Source organism: Podarcis melisellensis (genome assembly GCF_964234715.1).
Source record: "Podarcis melisellensis genome assembly, chromosome: 2".
Lineage (NCBI taxonomy): Eukaryota > Metazoa > Chordata > Lepidosauria > Squamata > Lacertidae > Podarcis > Podarcis melisellensis.
Window position 1 is genome coordinate 60191941 of NC_138529.1, and position 21884 is coordinate 60213824.

Consider the following 21884-nt stretch of genomic DNA (forward strand, 5'->3'; position numbering starts at 1 on the left):
TGTTTGAAGACCGTAAGTTCCTCTGTGGGACATACCAGGAGAGGCGGTCCCATAGGTACGAGGGTCCTAGGCGGTATAGGGCTTTAAAGGTTTAAACCAGCACTTTAAACCTGATCCTGTACTCCACCGGGAGCCAGTGCAGCTGGTATAGCACCGGGTGAATGTGATCTCGCAGCGAGGACCCCAAAAGGAGTCTCGCTGCAGCATTCTGCACCCGCTGGAGTTTCTGGGTCAGTTTCAAGGGCAGAAACTCGTAGAGCGAGTTACAATAATCCAGTCTGGAAGTGACCATCGCGTGGATCACAGTGGCTAGGTCAGGGCGAGAGAGGTAAGGAGCCAACTGCTTAGCTTGGCAGAGATAAAAAAATGCCGCATTTGTTATAGCTGCAATCTGCACCTCCATGGAAAGGGAGTTGTTGAAGATTACACCCAAACTCTTAATGGATGGTGCTGGCACTAATTGCACCCCCACAAGGAATGCCACCTTTTTTAAGGCAACCAGGGCCAATATAGGGACACATTCACTGTGCCCTGTACCCACACAGACAACATTTCCCCCATCAAAGTAACATTTGTTTGTTTGTATACCACCCTATATTTGTAGGTTTCAGGGTGGTTCACAACATAATACTGCAATATAAAAAACACAAAATACATAATAAAAATAAGAAGAACTTTAATCAGCCATGAGGGGCAGGAGTCCCCAAAGCATGAGGTCAGCTGTTTATTTGCAAGCAACTTGTCCACAATATCTGGTCATATCAACCGAAACTGATCCCACATCAAATCAGGTTGGGCATCGGGCACATCTCTAGATCTGCTATAATAACAGTGTCAAGGTCAATGCAGAGGCAAAAAAAACCCCTTTGCCTTCAAACCGCCTAGCCAAAATGTCATAGCAGAGAGCTGAAGTTCACATCTACCAAAGCTGGTAAAATATAATGGTCCACCCCAAAGAGTTTTACTAGGTTACTTAAGGTTGCAAAGATCTTCTTCACTGCCACACAGAAGGCACAATGTTGTGCTCTAATTCATGTTTGGTCAGCTTCATCATCATCATTAAAATTATTACTATTACCATCCATCAGGGAAGCTGAGGTGCATTAAATTCCCGTACAAGGAATATTTTGTATTGCGACAAACCAAAGCTTAGATCTTAATTAAGGTCTAATACCAATAAACTTTACAAATCAATCAAAAATGGTGAGTAAAGATGCAGACTTTGTTGCATAATCAGCTTGTGAAAACATACATTTTATAATGGACTCCAGCTTTCCATCCATGCTCTGTGATCACCTCTCTTGTGTTTCTTTCCCTTTGTTTACAAGCACCCTTTAAAGGAGATAGCTATCCACTCAAAGTACATAATGCATAGCAGGTGAAAATGTCATGCCAGGTATGTGTATTCACCAAATATGTGAATGCCTCATTATTAAGATATGACTGAATGCTCACCATCTATTGCCCAGACAGAATTCCATTTTTTCTGGAAAACATTTATTCATAGGTTTTGGGGACAAAGTTAAGTTTGCTCAGGTATTAAATTATTATTTCTTAAATGGGGAAGAAAGAGCTCTTCAAACTGAGTTTTAACAGCACGCATGAAAGGATAAAAAACAAATAAGCAAGCAGTGAAAGGCTCAATCCATCTTGCCACATTATCTGAACTATGAGAATAGAACCCCTGTGATGTATCCAAAGTCTGGTGACAAAACCGCTTCAAAGCTTCTATTTATTTTTTAGGAAAAGAAGCTTCATCAGCCACCTTGGTGGTTAGCAATAGTGACAGCCGTTGGCCTAACAATCCCTTGAGACTCATTTCCTCAGAAGAGCATAACCCTGCTTCTTATTCAGGGGAGCTGAATCACAGCAGAATTTGCAATCCATCTCATCCCTGAGAAAGCTCTGTGAATCTGCAAACTGAAATTCAGAGGAGGCAGGAGGAGGAGGAAGAGTGAAGGCAGGAGAAAGACAGATGTATTTATCATACACATACAATACAGGAAGGATACAAAAAAATATTGTCCCCACTGCCTTACTGAGTGCACAATAAGAGAACTCTCATTAATCACCAGGGGTACGCACTGAAAGGGAAATATTGACTGGATTTGAGGAAATGTCGGTTTTCTAATGGAACAATTCCTTTTTAAAGGTAACTGGCAGAGTTTCTTTAAATTAGAATGGCCAGCAGCCAGCCCTCTGGCCAATTTATAAGTCATTTCAGGAATTCCAGAGAAATACACATTTTAAGGAAAACATATGCATTGGTTTCTTAAAAGTAATGTACATACTTTAGAAAAATCAATAGCATTTGTCAGGCTGAGAGACTTTGATGAAAGAGTTATTCGCCTCAAACATCCCTGAGATCTACAGAAAGTTGTCTCAATTTTTATAACTTTGCAGCAGCTTGTTTTCCTACCACATGAAAACATGGTGGCATATATTTAAACACCAGATTTGGAGATGATTGCTTAGTGTTGCTGTATATCAAGCTGTAATGAAATCCATTAATATAGTGGTCACATACATATCAACCGAAAGACAGTGTTGCACCACAAGACAGTGTTGTCCAAAGTTATATGAGGACTAATCCAATTTGAGTGACAGGCCCTCTCCTTCAATCACTTCAGTTATTTTTCAGGGGAGTGGCCATAGCTGAATGGTAAAGCACATGCTTTGCCTGCAGAATTTCTCAGGTTAACCCCCTAGTGTTTCTAGTTTAAAAGGGACCAGCTAGCTGGAGCTATGAAAACCCTCTGACTGACACCTCAGAAACCCACTCCTAAACAGACCCAACAATACTGAGATAGAGGAACTGACGGTCTAACTTGCTGTAAGCAGTTGCAAACAGTGAGGTGGGATAGAGCCACCTTCCTGAAACTAGAATCACTGCAGCTTACCTGGACCGTGGTGTGGTTTGGTTGGACAAGGTGGTGCTGCATGGTGCTCCTGCTCTTGCACCCACACAGGCCTGATCTTGCTGCTGCCCTGCCCCACACCAGCACCATCCAGCGATGCCAATAGCTACTGGCTGCAAGGCCATTTTGTATGTTTGTACCTGCCATGAAAGCCAGCCTGTTGAAATCATGTTCTTGAGAAGCAACTCTCCCAAGTCCAAATGTTAACTGAGGGACCTCAATTGTTCAGTGAGCTATGGAATTGGAGCTCTCAATGAATATGATGGTATCCAAAGCATGGTGGGTTTATCTTGATTCTTATACCAAATCATTTCCTCCAAGCAGAAACTTTTAAATTCACCTCGACATTTGATTTCTAAGAAGAAGAAAACCTTTACCTACAGTATTGAGAAACATGGTTGCAACCCTGATTAAGGTGTCATCACCCAATTCGAATTACATTTATTTATTTACACCATTTCTATCCCACCCTGAACCCAAAGACCTTAGGGCAGAAGACAACGTTTCAATGAAATACAATATTCAAACCAGACAACTCTCACAAACAGTCTCAAAGTGTTGCTGTGACTTTCAGGGCTACTGGCACTTTAATTAACAGGTTCATTTTTGGTTTTCTTAAGTGATTAGTTAGTTGCTTCCTGTCCCTTCATCACCAGCTGTGACTATTTAATTTTTCTTCCTTAGTCAGTTCACATTCCCTGCAGTCTCTCTCTCTCTCTGTGTGTGTCGCGCACATGCACTTAAATTACTGGTTTATTTTTTGTAGGTAGAGCAAGGGCTCAATAATTATTTTAAATTTTATTAGCACAGTTTTGCAGTTATAATCATAAACATAAAATAATCAATTGTTCTGACTGTAAAGTGCCAAAAATAATTAAAGCTCTGCATGTCCCCCCAGCAACATATCACTGCAAATGCTCCTTACAAATAATTTTCCACTTTATGCTTCCATATATTGTCACACTGGATACTAATGTATCAATGTTGTGGAAGCACCATTAATAATGGTGCTTGTTGGAACAGGATACTCTAATTTCCCTGGTCCATTAATAAAGTAGTGTTGTGTGAGAAATGCTGGAAATTTTATATCCTTTAGCCTCTTACAATCATTAAACCAAATACAGATTGCCCTGCCAAGATGCATTTCCTTTTCTCCTGAAACTCATAAAACATTTTGATTAAAGCTGAAATTATCTCCAGCCTGACACAATCTTGCGCCATCCTATTAGCATATGTTTTCTCCAAGCACATTCCATTGCTTTAAAAGGATAAATCTCTTTTAAAAATTGATGGGAAAGGTTCTTTTGATGTGCCTAGTGTTTTGAGGGAGTCCAAATTCTGTGCAACAGATGGAACAGTTTTGTGTACCGTGGAATGTAGAGGCCTGGTAGAATATGGGTCAGAGAATAACGCTCATAGAGATTGCTGCAAATAAGAGTAACCTACGGCACGCTAATATTAGGCCACTATTCTTGAGAGACATTTTCCCAAGTAAGGTGGCTGATGCCTGATGCCCTAACCTGAAGGTTGCTGATCAACTGGCTTTTCTTCAGCAACACTGTCCTAGCTGAAATAAAATTAATGGGACAAATCATAAAAGCACAGTGATTAATACAACTGCACTATTAAGAATGGGATGCAAAAGACAGCACACACACAAAATGAACAATATGGTTGTCATGGAAAAGGCATAGCTTTGCTCTTTGTCACAGTAAAGAGCAAGATTCCTTAACATATCTTTGGAATTCATCACTACCAACAAAGTTCTGGTTCCCATGTGCCATGAGTTTAACTATTCATTTACCTGATAATTTCAAGGCACAAACACAGTTCAACTAATTTAGCAGGTACAACCACATCAGAATATATAGACCTCAAAATTCAGGAACTTTGGTGACTTTCATTTCACTGCTGGAGTCTGAGCTGGTGGTGAATGACATGGCAGATAGCTCAATGAAAATGTCAACCCTGTGTGATACACAGCCCCTTGAATTTGGTCAACAGTAGGTTTCTAAATGGGCGTTAATTTCAAGTATCTTCAAAATAGGGTAAGCTGCGCCCTCTGTCGTGTATTTCACTCCTTTTCAGATCCATGGCTGCCAAGGGGTATTAATCTTGAGTGAGCATACGGCAGCCATATCTGAATGAAATTTGTTGATTTGGGTAACTACTATTTGCTAAGGAATATTTATTTTAACATCTAAGATTTTTTTTAAAAAGTAGTGCCATAAGGTGTGAACCATATTCAAGCTCTTTTGTTTCAAGGGAAAATATGTGCCAATTAAATATTTTTCCAACGCTGAAGTAATCTGTGTAAACACATTATGAACGCGGCAATCTACATCAGAGGAATTTCAGCAACATAAGATATGCGCCGGTTACATGGGGAGCCCAAGAAGAAGAAGAGTTTGGATTTGATATCCCGCCTTTCACTCCCTTTAAGGAGTCTCAAAGCGGCTAACATTCTCCTTTCCCTTCCTCCCCCACAACAAACACTCTGTGAGGTGAGTGGGGCTGAGAGACTTCACAGAAGTGTGACTGGCCCAAGGTCACCCAGCAGCTGCATGTGGAGGAGCGGAGACGCGAACCTGGTTCCACAGATTACGAGACTACCGCTCTTAACCACTACACCACACTGGCACCAAGCATATGGCCCTGCAGAGTGCTGTGCTCTTTGCACAGATTCAAGTTAGTCAGTGTACTGCTCTTACCAGCAGTTACTCGGCACCACAATAGCAGTGCTTCAGTTTATTGATTCACCAGGGGCTGGGGGCTGAAGTAGCATGCGAGAGAAGATGCACAGATCCCTTCCTTCTAACATGCAGACAAACCCCCATGAAATGTTTATTTCCCCCCCAATGAAACAGATTGATTTGTTGAAACCCCACTTTCTGCAGTGGCTCCTCGTCTTGCTTGGGGGAATAAATCACACAAATATAAGTTTTGTGCAACTTGATGCTTGTGTGTCTACGAGATAAAGGTGAGGGGGCTCCTGCCACTCCTTCACTGCACTACAAGATTTTGCCGCTGGCTGAATATATTAACTGGGTCCAGGGGGAAGAAAACGGCAAGTGCCAATAAGGGCAACTGCTCCCAAAGCACCCAAAACAAATCACAGAATCACACTTCTGAAAACTCTCCTAGCAACTGCAAATGAAAAAGCACCCAATTTCTATTTAGCAGCACTGGAATTGCATGGCTGGCAATGCTTAACCCAGTACCCCATAGCCCCACTCATCCCCCCACTTACAGATTGTGGCCAGTAAACCTACCGTGATCAGGAGGAGGAGGAAGAACTCTAACAGTTCAGATGGGAAGCACAAGGTCAAACAAACAGTGCAATTCTCCCATCTCAGCTCTAACACCTTCCACAGCCTATGATTCCTGAATAATGCACAACTGTACAATGTCATCAACTCTACTGGCACTGCTTGGTGATAGGCTTCCCACTGTCCTGGTGCCGTGTGCCCTTTCATCTTTGTTCCCCATAATCGCTTCACCTTCTTTCCCTATATGGCTAATTGGGGAGCAACAGTTGCTCATTGGGACTATGCACTCAGAACCATGGTGGCTTTTTCATTTAGTGACTCTTCTCCTGTGCAACAGGTGATTCTGATCCTAGAATAACAGAATGGATGCTGGCCCAACATGTTCCACAAAACTCACTTTTCCTGATAGAACATAGGAAGCTGCTTCATACCAGGTCAGTTTATTCATGGCTGGGATTGCTCAGTTGATAGAGCACGAGACTCTTAATCTAAGGGCCATGGGTTTGAGTCCCACAATGGGCAAGAGATTTCTTCATTGAAATGGGCTGGACTAGATACCAATTCAACTCCAACTAAATTCCAAATCAACAATGCTAGATTCTATTAGCTCAATATTATCTGGTGGCAGCAAAAGGAAGTCTTTGCTCCTGCTCACTGATCCTTTCAAGTGCAGACACTAGGGATTGAACATGGGACCTTATGCATGAAAAACATGTGCTCTACCAATGAGTTATAGCACCTTTTCAAGATACTACACTACTCTGGCCTCTCATTGTCTGCTGCTCGACACCTTGCCAGTCTGACCCTGAACATCCACCAGCAGCAAGATGACATGCAAGGGAGAAAGTCTTTAATCAGATAGATAGATGGACTGATAGATAGATAGAAATATAGAGGTAAAGGAGAAGGACCCCTGGGCGGTTAAGTCCAGTCAAAGGTGACTATGGGGTTGTGGTACTCATCTCGCTTTCAAGCCAAGGGAGCCGGCGTTTGTCCACAGTTTTCCAAACCATGTGGCCAGCATGACTAAACCGCTACTGGTGCATGGAAGACCGTGATGAGTGCCAGAGCACACGGAAACGCCATTTACCTATTTATCTACTTGCACTGGCATACTTTCAAACTGCTGGGTTGGCAGAAACTGGGACCGAGCAACGCGACCTCACCCTGTCACAGAGATTCGAACCGCTGTCCTAGAGGCTCAGTTGTTTAGACCACAGTACCACCCGTGTCCATATACACACACACACACAAATACACACACACACACACACACACACCACTTGACAGTGCAATGTATGAACAGCATCTACTGAATAAGGTTGTGTTGGAGGTGATACAAAACACTCAATCAGTGGTGATTCTTGCCCATATATAAGCATCACAGCATCGCTGACTGCTACATGAGCATGTGCTAACAGGAACAGACCTCAATACCCCTACCCTGCAGAATGCCATGCCATTTTATATAAAGTGGATCTGCATTTTTCCTTCCAACTGTAAAGGTCTCCACTCCTCAACCATTTCATGACTGGCCTATGCTGCCTATTTCCAACATCGAAAGAATCAAAAGTCTGTTCAGGAAGATGCTGGTTGCTACCATGCTAATTTAACTTTGACTCATATTCCCCCAAGAACCAGTTCCTGCAAATCTTCCAGACAGTAAAAGCTGAAACATAGAATGGAGACAGAAGGAATTTCTCCCATCAAAGACACAAGCAGATTAACAATTATACTGGCCATTGGACGCATGCTTTTAGCTGAGCTTTAAACATCACTTGTCATTAACATCTCAGCCTTACCTCTATGCTGGATACCTGGTTGCTCACTAGGAAGCGCTTTCTTGGCCGCTGCCCTGCGATACACCACGTGGGTCCTCCCTTCCTCCTCCTCCTGCTTCCCCTTCTGCAGAGGTTCAATGAAGAACTCGTCCTTGTCTGTGCGAATCATGCCAGCCTGAAGTGACAGGGTAAAGATTGAACATTTCAGATTACTGCCCATGCAGCAGCGGACATTTTGAATAAGACTTCACAATATGCTTAAGCACACTTTAGCACTCCCCAGAGAGCAGTTAGGAAGCAGAGAGTAAGCAAGGTGAATTCTTTATTGGATACAACATCAGTGTCTCAGCTCGACAAGGAAGGACAACGGTGACACATCTGACTGAAGGGATTTCTCCTGGAATTTAATTAACAAGGGCTGGGATCCAAACATATGGGAGGAGAGGGAGTCGTGATCAAAACACCCCTCCAATGGCAGAATGCTACCAGGTGGAGATGCTTGTAGATGCTCTACCACTAAGTTACAGCCTTGACACCTTTCAAAATACTTTATTTAAAAAAACCAACACCTGAAAATTCAAGCCAATATAAGAACAGGGTAGAGTGACTCTGGGGATGTTCCTGGTAAACATCTCACGGAGGGTCCCAGGCATCTTTTTGTTGCAGGCATGTTCATGAGCAAAAATTTGACACAGCTAATTGAGTTCTGCTCTGATGATATATAAGCACCAAGGTAACTGAATTGTAAAGCCCCGTCATGCAACTTCCCAATGTAATTTAGATAGATTCCACATTCAACACAAGAAGAAAGACATCAGGGCAAAAACAGCCAAAATGATTAACAAGCACTGAACTGAGGAGGCAGAGTTTGATTTCATTTATTTATTTTTAACTATTAGGGCAAGGAAATGTCAACCTGAAATTGTAATTCTGAATGTAATTCTGCTTCAGATTTCTGCACCTGATGGGAACCAAGTTTGCAAAACAGTGCATGAATGCTTAGCAAATATGGCCTGAAAAGGACTTTCACGTTCAGACAAAAGAAAACCCCAATTGTTTCACATTTAAATCTCAGCAGTGAGACAAAACAATTCAGGATGGGTTCTGTATCATAACGCCTTCCCACCCCAGCCCAAGTACTTCTGCTGGAGACCTTTTATGATAAGGCACGATAGATATTTCCCTCCTAATGTCAACAAGCAATTGATACAAACTGAAAACATGATCCATCCATACCTGTAGCCTTTTAATTTTAATAGGACCATTAAGGTCACTGCAGCAATTATGGCATGGATGAGGAGGAGAAAGAGGAGACGGCCTGTCCAGATGAGGGCAACCTACCTGGCAAAAGATTTAGTGTCTACTGGCACTGCCGAGATGGGGCAGAAAGACTGGCAAGTGAGTAAGATGCCAACACCCATTTCAGCTGCTACTTGATTTTACCTACTGAGAACAGGACATCTATGGGAGGCCATACAAGGGAACAGTGCCAGGGTAGGGGTACGGCTATACTAAGGATATGGGTCGTATGGAAACGCAATGCTAACTGCAAAAGCTCACGGGAGGAGCTTGCCCTGAGATTTGATGGCAAGGCAGCCTGCAAGAGATTTGCCAGCAAAAAGTATTTCTACTGGCTTCATTCCCAAACTGATTAGACTCCCCGTCCCTTCTTTTCCAAATATCTGTGCCAAGATTGTCAAGGACTCGGCAGCTTCCTGCAGCAAAGGGATGCTTGAATTGATTGACATCGCCAAAGATTATGTGAAAGAACTAGACTCTATGGGAAGCTCCATGGACTTAACCCCACCAACAGTTACACATGGCTAAATCCCACTGGCTTAACTGAGACCTTTGCATGAGTAATTGGACAGCATTGTCTAATGGGTGCCTATTATGCCCCTTCCCCATTATTCAGGCCTGTATGCCCCCTCCTCAATATACCCACTGTTGAGCCATAAATGTCTACTGGCATCTCCAGGCTCATCAGCTCCAAGTCAGATATGTTGCAACATGAGCATGAGCTCAGTCAGTCATCTTCCACCCTCTCCATTTTATTTACATGCTAGGAATCTATACGTATTATTTACTGGAGTAGTTTTGTGTATTGGTTTAAAAGCAGAGCATAATGCTGTTATGGGCTTTAAAAATAGCAGAGTAAGTATAAAGAAATAATGAAACAGCTTTTGCCCTCTAGATATACAAACAAAAGCAGACCCACAAACAAAAGCAGGAAGGTCTAGCACCCTACAACTGAACAGGATAAAAAACAACCCAGCTTTGACAAAAAAAACCATAATTTGTTACCCAGGGGTATGTGACACTTGCTTGGAAAATAAAATGCAGTTTGTTGGGGTTGGATGCAACTGGATACTGGAGGAGAGAGGGAAGCATATGCTAAACTGAAGAGGCTATGCATTCATATGCAAAGGTGAGATAACTGTGGAATAATCCCAAGGTGTGCTGTATTAAAAATAAAATAAAATACACCACATATTTTCTCTTTGATTAGTTGACTTCAAGACCAAGGAGTTTTTAATCACACTGCATGGGTTAATTAGCTACCTAAAGCCTGGATATCTGTCCTATCATTGGCTGTTTCTTACAAATGGTTCCCTGCCCACCTACAGTTGTGAATACAGCCATCTCAGAGATGTTCACCAATCTGCTGCGGTCCAAGTTGTGCCTATTAAACAAATATTTATGCTCTAATTATCACTGTAAGTTTCTCAACTCATTGACATTGCACCTTACAATTTTCTCCTTGAAATATCTGCCACATATGCTTTGTGGCTTGAAACCAAATAAGCATGTGCCACCATACATGTATTAGTCTTTAAAGAGGCCACAAGACTCTTAGATCGTTTTTTCTAAGAGTAAGACTGGTGCTGGTGCCTTGTTTTTGTTGCCACTTCTGCCTACTGCCTTGTCTCTCTCCCAGATATGGCTTACTGATGCCCACCACTTTTACTCCTAGGAAATGCATAATAGTATGTATAAACCAGGGATTGTCACCCTGGTCCCTACCGCCCACTAGTGGGCATTTCAGGATTCTAGGTGGGCGGTTGGGGGTTCTACAACACAAGCTGAATCCTTCCATTGAGCACCACTGGTATAAACCATTAAATAAACCTGAACAATGAAGGCCAATGGGGCCACTGGATCTTAAGGAAGTATGGGGCAGCAACAGTGAGCAGTAACAACAGACAGCTCAGACTGAAACACGTACTTGATGCAATCTCTCCTCCACAATTCAATAAACACAGCATTTCCACAAATCCTTTTCTAGTTCTCCCACAAATCTTTCATCAGAATCAGAGCACAAAAATCAACCTTCAAGCATGGCTGGCTGTTTTTTAAATTTTAATCTTGAACTGAAGGAACTTGAGTCTGAACCCCAGCTTTTTCTCACATGCTTGAGAGGAATGTTGTCAATGACATCACATCAGCAATTTGCAGAGGGACTCAAGATAGTGCTTGAATGACACAGATAGAAAAACACTGGGTTTTCTTTTGATTTCTGTTTATTGGCCTTATATGCCTTAGTCCTCCGCCAGCTTCCGCTCACCTTTCTCAATTAGCATGGTAACTTAATTTAAATATATAGTTTGCTGAACTATGGGGCACTGGTTTGTGTGTGTGTGGTTTTTAGGGCTATCTGTCAGACTCCTGCATAGCTTTATTTTCTGATTTCTGCACCCAGGACCACTGCAAGAAATTCTAGATTTTTTGGAAGATGAGGGAATTAAGATTATATGTGTGCACCGCTCACATCCTATGCTTCTCACCATTTATCAACCAGGGCCAATGAACAGCACCATGACCCACCTCCAAGCTGAATTAATGTTTTTTGATGCAGGAAAACACACCTTCTGGTGCAGCCAGGTTTTATATTACAACAAGTGGCATAGCAGGTGTGACAAGCGCACTGGCGCAGCAGAGAAAGTTTGGCTATTGCGGGAATGCCGCCTTGCCTATGATGAATTCTTTCCTTCGCTGCTTCCATACTTGTCCCAGGGTTGTTTGTACCAAGAATAATGTCTGAAAAGCACCTAGATTAAATATCACTGCTGCTCATTATAAAGTTATAGCAATTTCCTTACAATGACTAGATGACTAAAACAGAGGAAGCCACATTCGGCTTTCAGCACTAGCAAGGTAATGCTCAGCAAAGATTCAACAAAATCACTGGAGTGCTTCTGGAATAGCTCCATAAGACTGAAATCGGCATTAGGCCTTGGAAACATTAAAATTCCAGCTGCTGAAATAAAGGAATAAGACAGCTCAGAAATATCTGCAAATACTACTGCTCCTTGTGTTTTCTTCTGGCTGTATCAAGACCTGTAATTAAATAAGGGTGCAGAGAGCGTTCGTGAATATGTCTCCAGTGGTCAAAACTGCATCAAGGATGTTATACTTTTTGGTTCTGTTTCTACTTCATGCTAATTTATCTTTCTTTATTTGCTTACTTTTTTCTAACTTACTGTCCAGTTCAAAGTAAGGCAGGATAAAAATCAATAGTTATTTCATGTTAATGGGCTTTTATTGGCAAATAGTATTTCTCTTTGCACTCAAATAGCTCATGTATTGTATTTGGTTCAGATTAAATTTTTTGAATTATTATTTCATACATTTGAGTGTCATGTAGGATCATACCCATCAATGTCTCTGTCTAATTGGGGTGCTGTGTTCATTAGCCACAGCCTGACAGCAAAACAGGTTTTTTTAAGGCCGTAAGTATTAAGTCATTCACTTCAATAATCTGTGCTGAACCTCTGAAGTTATCAATCGAGAGTAACTGTATAGTGTCATATAATCATATAACTGATGTGGATCCCAGTTTAGAAACCCCTGCTCCATGCTCCATTCACTTTGATCAGTAATCCTGGTTTACAGGATACTGATCAAAGTGAATGGAGCATGGAGCAGGGGTTTCTAAACTGGGATCCACATCAGTTAATACAATTACAAACAATACAGCATCTAGCACAGAGAATTACAATTACTACAACAGATAGAAGAATAATTAAGTGGTTCCCCAAGGCCCTCAGCAATTTTCAAGTGCTCCATGGGGGGTGGGGGTGGGGAAGGTTGGGAACCACTGATGTAACATAGTGGAAGAAACTATATGTGAACAGCTCTCTTCCCCCCAACGTGGTTTTGGTTTTGGGTTGCAGTATTGATCACCAGCGCAATGTATGTCAAAGGTAAGTATAAAAGCTACCCCCAAGATTTTAGATTCGCCAGTGACCTTTACAAGCCAAATAATCCAAGGCTATGTACACATTCCCATTTACTCTGCATGCAGTGCACCCCAGTGCTGGTTTGGGAAAGCAGTGTACACAAGACACGTGTCACAATCCATTATCTATCCCATCATCTCTTATTAAATATTGTGTTTTGATGCATTTTCCTCCAAACCAGCTTCGATCCACATTGAACTTTAGCACAACTAAGCTGCGTTTAAAGCTGGTAATGTGTACATGGCCTAAATTTGCAAACCTCCTTCTCTAAACTAAATTGACCTACTGATATTAGCCCAAGGGAAGCATTTCTTCCCATTTTCAACTAGGGCAAATCCCCTTTCCTGACTTTAACATATTCCCCCTTTTCCTGGGTCATTTCCGCTGCTGTAATCAGCCACATTAAAAAAACCACAGTGAACAGAGTGTGTATGTATGGGTGTGGGTGTGTGATAGCTCAGCCCCTTCGAATGCTACCAATTCCTCATGAATTCACTTGGCTTTCTTTAAAAGTTTAATTTGCTGGTGTGTTTGGAATTGACAGCAATCTCCAGTTTTGCAGCTTGAGGTCCTACCGCTAATTAAATGTCTCCTCTGGCTGAACAGCCAGCAAGTGCCTTAATTGTCTCCTCATTCACATTCACATCACAGCTTCACGTTCTAGACCCGTAATGAAGGAAGCCTGCACAGCTTCTACAGCTGCTTCTCAAACGCTCTGGAGTTCAGACCCATCCTGTAGCCCCGGTTTTAATTAGCGTTCGTTTCCTGCCCATTAGGATGAACATATGTACCATCCATTCTCACTACATAAGCAGAGTAGTACCTCTTCTTTTTTAAAACATGCAGCGAGGCAAAAAATGACATGTGCCTTCACTTGCATTTGATATTAGGGTGGATGAGAAAACCTAACAGATGTATAGGAATAGAAAAATTATACAAAATACTACTGTAAACTCCTACAAATGCTGACCTATATGTAAGAATAAAGCTAGTCTTTGATTTCTATTAGCACGACCGTAGTCAACCAGGAACCACCTGTGGATGTGAAGAGGAGAACTCAGAGTAGACAAAGCTGGGGACACTGACAGTGAGCAAAAGACCTCTTAAGGCCTTAGGAGGAATTCTGTTGAAGTGAATTGAGCATGCATTCCACAGCTCAATTTGAGGATCAGGCCTCCAGGTTCTTACACGTTAAGAAGCTATGATTCCAGGCCCTACAAACTCCATGGTCTGTGACTGGGAATTAAGTCTAGGGAGCAAGACATAACATGTATTGGTCGTTGGGCAACTGCTGTGATGTCGGCATCCTGGCAGAACCCGCAGTATATACCTGCCCTGGGTCCTCATTTAATGCATAAGCTACTTGGTCAGCATGCAGCCCGATACTGTGAGTGTGTCATAGTCTTGCAGTGCTAGCAGCATAGTGTGGATGTGTATGGGGTAAAGGGTCAACCCCTTTATGCATGGGCTTCACAGACAATGACTCAGGGTGAATAGCTCACCAAGTGTTTACCTGAGGCACCGTCAGATAAATGAGACATTTAAGCAGGACAGGAAAATAGGATTTCAGAAGGAGAGGTCAAAGTTAGAAACAGAACTGTTAGAATCCAATACTAAGAACTTGTCTAGAATGTACAATTTGCTGTTGAAATGGAATACACAGGATGAAACGGTGAAATCAGCTATGATTAAATGGGCACAGGATATTGGTCATGACATTATGTTTGCTGACTGGGAACAGTTATGGACCACCGGTGTTAAATTCACGGCATGTAATGCCTTAAAAGAGAACATAATGAAAATGATTTACAGGTGGTACATGACCCCAGTCAAACTAGCAAAAATATACCATTTGCCCAATAACAAATGTTGGAAATGTAATGAGACTGAAGGTACCTTTTACCACCTTTGGTGGACCTGCCCAAAGATTAAAGCCTTCTGGGAAATGATCTATAATGAAATTAAGAAGGTCCTTAAATGGACTTTTCCTAAGAAACCTGAGGCTTTTCTCCTGGGCATGGTTGGCCAATTGGTGCCAAAGAAGGATAGAACCTTTTTTATGTATGCTACCACAGCAGCAAGAATTCTTCTGGCAAAGTATTGGAAGATGCAAGAACTACCTACTCTGGAAGAATGGCAGACGAAGGTGACAGACTTCATGGGACTAGCAGAGATGACCGGCAGAATCCGAGATCAGGGGAAAGAGACAGTGGAAGAGGACTGGAAGAAGTTTAAATTATATCTTAAAAACTGTTGTAAAATTGAGGAGTGTTGAGATGTCAAGGGGCAAGAAGTAGAGAAATACAGCTGTAAATATTAAGTTTAAAGAAATTTAATGAAAGGGAATCAATAGATAAACTGATTAAAGGGTTGCTAAAGAACTTTGGAATAAGGATGCAGCGAAAGGGAGGTACGGGGAAGTCGGTATATGTTTAATGTGGTGTATGTTTTTGTTTTGTAATGTGTTTGTCTTTTATTATGTGTTGGAAAAATCAATAAAAAAATTTTATTAAAAAAAAAAGTGTTTACCTGAGGAACAATGACAACAAATGCATATAAACTGAAGTCGGGGCAGGGGGCGGGGAATGCAGTTGGAACTAGTAATCTCTTAAAACTCATGCCCTCTTCCATCTGACAACATTCCAACACATGCATCCTCTCCAAGCTGTTGTTCCATGCTCTCCCTCCAACTTCCCTCTCCCACTCAGGGCCTGAACATTCCCTGCTCCAAGCAACCCCCTCCCTCCAACCACAAAGCCCAAACAAGGATCATTGTATGCACATGTTTATCTCCCATGCGTCAATGGCATTTATTCCCAAGGCTAAGGCTGAAACCTGTACAGTGGTACCTTGGTTTAAGAACAGCTTAGTTTATGAACAACTTGGATTAAGAACGCTGCAAACCCTGAAGTAGGTCTTTTGGTTTGTGAACTTTGCCTTGGAAGCAGAACATGTTCCGCTTCCTGTTGAGTGTAAACTGAGTCCCCCGCTGCTATGGGAAAGCTCGCATTGGTTTAAGAACGCTTTGGTTTAAGAACAGACTTCTGGAACAGATTAAGTTCGTAAACCAAGGTACCACTGTACAAAATTTCCCCTCCACCCTGACAATATTGGCTTAAAAAATAATGAGCATGATAGCATCTTTCTTTCTCTATATGGATTTCTAGAGCCAAAGAAATACTGAATAAACTGTGCAGAATGGAAAACCCATTTCCCCTCCCCTTCTTTAAAGTAACAGAAGCACTGAGAAAGGATTGTAAAGCTTTGGAACCTTCTGCCACATTCTTGCTGGATGTTAGCAGTACCCTGAAGCTATAATATTTATATAGCCTCAAGTTGGGAGGGGGGAGGTGGAGAGGAAGTTTTAAACTCAAGCCATGCGTTTCTTGTATTTCATTTAAAATTCTATAAGCAGACTATTTTCAAGCTGCTTCTTTTTTTAATGCATGTTTACACTTGTACAAAGTCCCATTAGGACTGGGAAAGAAAATGTTAAAAATATTATAAAAATATTTCCCAGGGTAACATTGCATTGATCTATTAGTCTGCTTTCTACATTAAGCACAGGGCAACCCTGAGCAAATGAAGTGAGGTGATTTATGTTAGGCTACGTCTTCGCTGCTTATGAAAATTTTACTTTTAGCGGCAATACAGTTTTGACAGGATAGCCCGGTAGCTTGCAATCCAAGCCTCAGAGTGCTCTGCCAGCACAAGCCTGGCGGACCATTGGGCTTTTAGTCGTCTGACAATAATTCATGCTCGGTAAATAATAATGACAGCAGGACTAAACTTTGAAAGCACACGTGGGCCATAAGACTCCATAGTTAATAGATGTGGGGGTGTGCTTACCATCAAGCCAAAAATTCTCAACTCTGACTTGAGGAAACCCAAACCCTGAAGAAATAATGAGTTATGAAAACTATGCTATCTAGTCCCATGGCTCTCAAGCACGCACACACACACCATAGTACACCAGTCGGTCTTCACAAGGCAAAGTGAGGTACTGTATGCGTGCATAGATTGAGGTATGCCAACACAGAGGGGGGTCCTTTCCTACCCCTCTACCCCCCCTGCATGCCCCCCTAAACTTGTTCCAAGGTTTTCCCCAACCCTCCAGAGCAGATTTAGGGCACCTGATGAATGTGTTCTGGGGCAGGAGAGGGGAAAAGTCCTCTTGTGTCAGTGGATCTTGTCCACGGCATGTGGCAATTCAGCCAAATCCTGCCGCAAAATAATAAAATGCATAGGAGACAATAAAACAGCAAAAGTTTCAATAAAAACAGTTCAAATTCCTACATATCGTTTATCCATCAAAAATCATTTATCCATCCCTTTCCTCACCAGCAGTTTGCCTCACAAGGTACTCCAATGGATGGCTGGAAAATCATATGGGAGATACACACAGGCTTCCTGACCATCTGTGTAAGTTATTTTGTACAATTTTCTTTGTGTTAAAGATTCGAGCTTTTGATCAATACGGGCCGGTTATATGTTGTTGGTGTAACAGCAGCCAAGAGGAGAAATAGAAAGAGGTGCTATATACCAAGCTTCCATGCCATGATCACTGGAAGGGCTCCCAATTCCCCCCCGAAATTTTCCAAAGGCAACCCAATACATTTCCAAACTCTCCTCAGCAACTAAAAGGGCAGCAGTAGAGGGTTGAGAAAGCAGAGATTGATGAGTCAATGTGCTTCAATGTATGCGCTTGCGAGCACAGAATGACAACTGGCAGCTGAAAGAGAACCAACACCCAACATTTGCAATATAAGCAAAGCAGGCAAGGAATTTTGTGGTATCTTGAAGACTAGCAGATTTACTACGCCGCAATGAACCTGTTTGTCTTTAAGCCAAAGGACACTTTGCAAGGTGTCTCTCCTGACTGATACACTCGCAAGATACTTGGCTTTTCATGTGCTCTTCTGCATCTACCAATTTGAAAAGGAGTCTTGTTATTTTACTCTAAAAACAAAACATTGTATAATTTAACATTATTTCAGTAACTGCATGTATACCGCATGATCCTGGAGGATATCACCTTGCCATCTTCACCATATCTTGGAGGCTCCTAGTGCCATGCAGTCAAGGGTAGGCAAGCAGCACAAATGGACACAAGATGGCCCAGGGCCACTGGGCTCCCGCCGCACAGCACACGATGGTCCTGTGGCTCACCGTGACTGTTTCTTTGTACCCTGCTTGTGCCTTGAAATTGACAGCACCATTAAAAAAATGCAAAAATGTTGAAATATAGCCTAATGATATGAAGAGTACAAATTCCATCATCAATCTGGTATGTTCCAATTCAATACTTAAAACCAATGGAACAGCAGTGGCCAGCAGGAACCAGGGGATGGTGGTGACTCAGTATGAGCTGTCTGGTGAGGGCAAGAGGGGTGGCCAGGCAACAGTGCTGAGCAGAGCTCCAGGCCCACATGCCTGACCTCGCCAACACCACCAGTTTTGGATGGAGGCATGTCAGGGATGAAGTCTGCATGATTATGATGGCAGGACTGGTGGTGCAGGCACCACCGCCTTGGGATGGCAACTTATCTGCCAATTAATTAGTAAGCAGCTGGAAGTTTGGGGGAGGTTTTTCCAACCATCACACCAGTGGGGAAGGGCATCAAGGGCAGCTTACCAACAGAAAATATGGCAGATGGGGCTGGTGCCACCTACTTTCCAGCAAGAAAGCTGCTTGTCCAACAGTAAAAGTAAAATCTACTATATAATAACTTCATATGACTTCAAAAAATAATAATAGTATCATTGGTAAACGCTGTTGCAGAGTTACATAGATGTTACCGGGGTGTTTCCTCAGAGGGCTGCATCCAAATAATTCTGACCAACCTCCCCATCACCTCATGGACCAGAGCACAGGTATATGTTAGCTAACTTGCCATGTTTCTTTACTGTCCAAGGACTTTTATCAGACACATTGGATTGGTGTGAATTCCTATCGTCAAGTATAAAAAGTGTTGCATCCCAGAGCCTGTATTACGTTAGATATGAATTAGCCCTGGCAGATTCCTTTTACCACAAATGGAGGTTAATCAGTCTAAGCAGCTGTTCTGGGTTCTCGTGTGCAGTGTTGGCACAGCACACTAATTAATTCATGGCCGTCGTTTCCTCTCAGGGCAGTTTCACCCAGCTTGTTACAGAGGTCACTGGCTGCAGAATCGGGTCTGCAAAGAGTTAAACAGCAGGTTTTACATTTCACAGAAAATGGAAGGTGTGAAACAAGGAGCTTTGGCAAAAAGGAAAAAAAAGAAAGGGAGAAAAAAGTGCAGCCTGGCAGCCCACAAGCACATGCAGGTACTGGATGTTAAAGGGGGAAAGAATTATTAAAGAACTGGTGAGAGTGAAAAACGATAAATGTGATAGATCAAGGACCCACAGCTTGATTACTATTGTTGCAAGCTGGGCATAATAATTGCAATTCTGCAAAACAGTATTCTCAATCTTAATCGGAGAATTCTGGGGAGGCAGTGCAAAAAAAAAAAAATCGAGTTCATAAATTTGTTCTTATTAAGATCCTAGGGAGTTGAATTTATCCAATTTCAATGTAAGTCATTACTGCAAAAAAGAGGGTGGGGGAGAAGAGCGCTCAAGCACAGAAAAAAATCTCCCCTTAGCAGTAAAAAAAAAAAAAAAAGGCATGCCTATAGCTTTGTGAAGCACACAGGATATACAAATAAATGCTGGTTTAAAAATCCACCACAGAGTTTCCATAATACTTACTGTTCAGACATTTTGAAGGATATCAAACAGGTGAAGCCCAAACTGAATTATGGATACTGGGGGAGACTGATGTGAATTAATTTAAGCAAGGACAGTAAGGGAAACAGATTCAATTCCATGGATCCACAGAGCTCAAAGTTGTGTACATAGTTCTCCCTTTTCTTATTTTAGGCTCACAACAACCCTGTGAGGTAGGTTAGTCTGAGAGATGATGACTGGCCCAAAGTCACCCAATGAGCTGACCGGGGAAGTGAATTTCAGTCTCCCAGGTCCTAGCCCAGCACGCTAACCAGTGATGGCATGTACAGGCAGAATTACAGCCGGAGCAAACATAATACAATCCCCGCTCCCCGACACACTAGTTTAAGCCATCCTATGGCTCAGATAACATTACTGGGATGTAATGTAATGGATGCAACCCTGCTCCCTTCCTTTGTACTGTAGAATAGGGTTGTGTACATAAAAGGATTTGTGCATACAGCATGAACACCTTGTATTAATCAGGCTGTTTAATACCCTTTTTGAGTGTTCATGTGTTCCTCATCAAGAGGAAGGCCATGTTTGCTGACTCTGCTGTTGTGTGTTCTTCCCCCTGGGCTGTCCCCACATTGGAAGTGGGGGGAGTCTGATGGGGGAGGACCTGCCTTATTTAGAACCCTGAGCAATCAAGGAGAAGAACCTACATGGTAGATGAAACTCTCTACTTCAGCCCTATGCATGGATGACGAGGGGCTGAAATGTAGTATAAACACCGACAGTTGGGAAACAGTAGCCTGCAAGTGCTTCAATTGGAGAACAGCCTTTGCCAAAGGTGTCGTGGACTTTGAAGACACTCGAACTCAGGACGAAATGGAGAAACGTGCTAAGAGGAAGGCACATTTGGCAAACCCTCACCATGATCGACTCCTGCCCGGAAACGAATGTCTCCACTGTGGAAAGACGTGTGGATCCAGAACTGGCCTCCACATTCACTTATGGACTCACTGTTAAGACCGTGTTCATGGAAGGTGTGACAATATCGCCCCTTTAGGACTGGTTTATGGGAATGGGTTAGATTAGAACCTCCAAAATAATGAGCTTACATACAGCTGTCCCCCGTTGAGGCCAGTGTCACAAGGCAATTGGGTGGAAGTTCCCATAAAAACTAGATTGGTAGGAGCTCTCGGCAGCTAGCCAAGCCGAGGTCAGCATCTATTTGGGCATCTTGTTCTATTGCTCAGTCTACTGAGATTTAAGTGTAAGCATTTATGTTAATTAGCTGGATAAGAAGAAGAAGAAGAGTTTGGATTTGATATCCCGTCTTTCACTCCCTTTAAGAAGCCTCAAAGCGGCTAACATTCTCCTTTCCCCTCCTCCCCCACAACAAACACTCTGTGAGGTGAGTGGGGCTGAGAGACTTCAAAGAAGTGTGACTGGCCCAAGGTCACCCAGCAGCTGCATGTGGAGGAGCAGAGACGCGAACCCGGTTCCCCAGATTACAAGTCTACCGCTCTTAACCACTACACCACACTGGCTCTAAGTTAGTGTTTGTTGTTTTCTTACCTTCTGAGCTATTTTAAACTCTATAACTATTTGGAGTTTTTCTTTCTTGTACAGTTTTGTTTTAGTAAAGTCTGCGTATGGTTTTATAAAATTTGGTTTGGTCCGAGTTCCTGAACCCTTTAATTTTGACCACGCTTTTCGCAGCCAGAGTCATCCGCCACAGATGACGATCTTACTTGGCTACGAGTGAGCGTCAAAGAAGAAAGGAAGGAAGGAAGAAGTGGCAATGGGGTGGAGGCAATGAGTGCAGCTCTGTCTTCCCTTCCCATGTTGGGTAACACGTAAAGGTGGACCAAACAGGGTTTAATTGGTGGTGGTGCCTCCGCTCTAGTAATCTATACTGGATGGGGTGTTTTCCTCACTGGAATTCTTCAAGAATAGAGGCTGGGGGTGTTGAGG

At 42.5% G+C, this 21884-nt stretch overlaps 1 protein-coding gene across 2 annotated transcripts in view; it reads right to left on the reverse strand.

The window, feature by feature from the left end:
• ADAMTS2 (ADAM metallopeptidase with thrombospondin type 1 motif 2) overlaps positions 1-21884 on the reverse strand; it is a 204244-nt gene that overhangs the window by 108160 nt on the left and 74200 nt on the right. For both annotated transcript variants that reach the window (XM_081900570.1, XM_081900571.1), the window contains exon 3: positions 7990-8143. In XM_081900570.1, coding sequence (XP_081756696.1) covers positions 7990-8143 — 154 coding nt within the window. The remainder of the gene's footprint in view (positions 1-7989; positions 8144-21884) is intronic.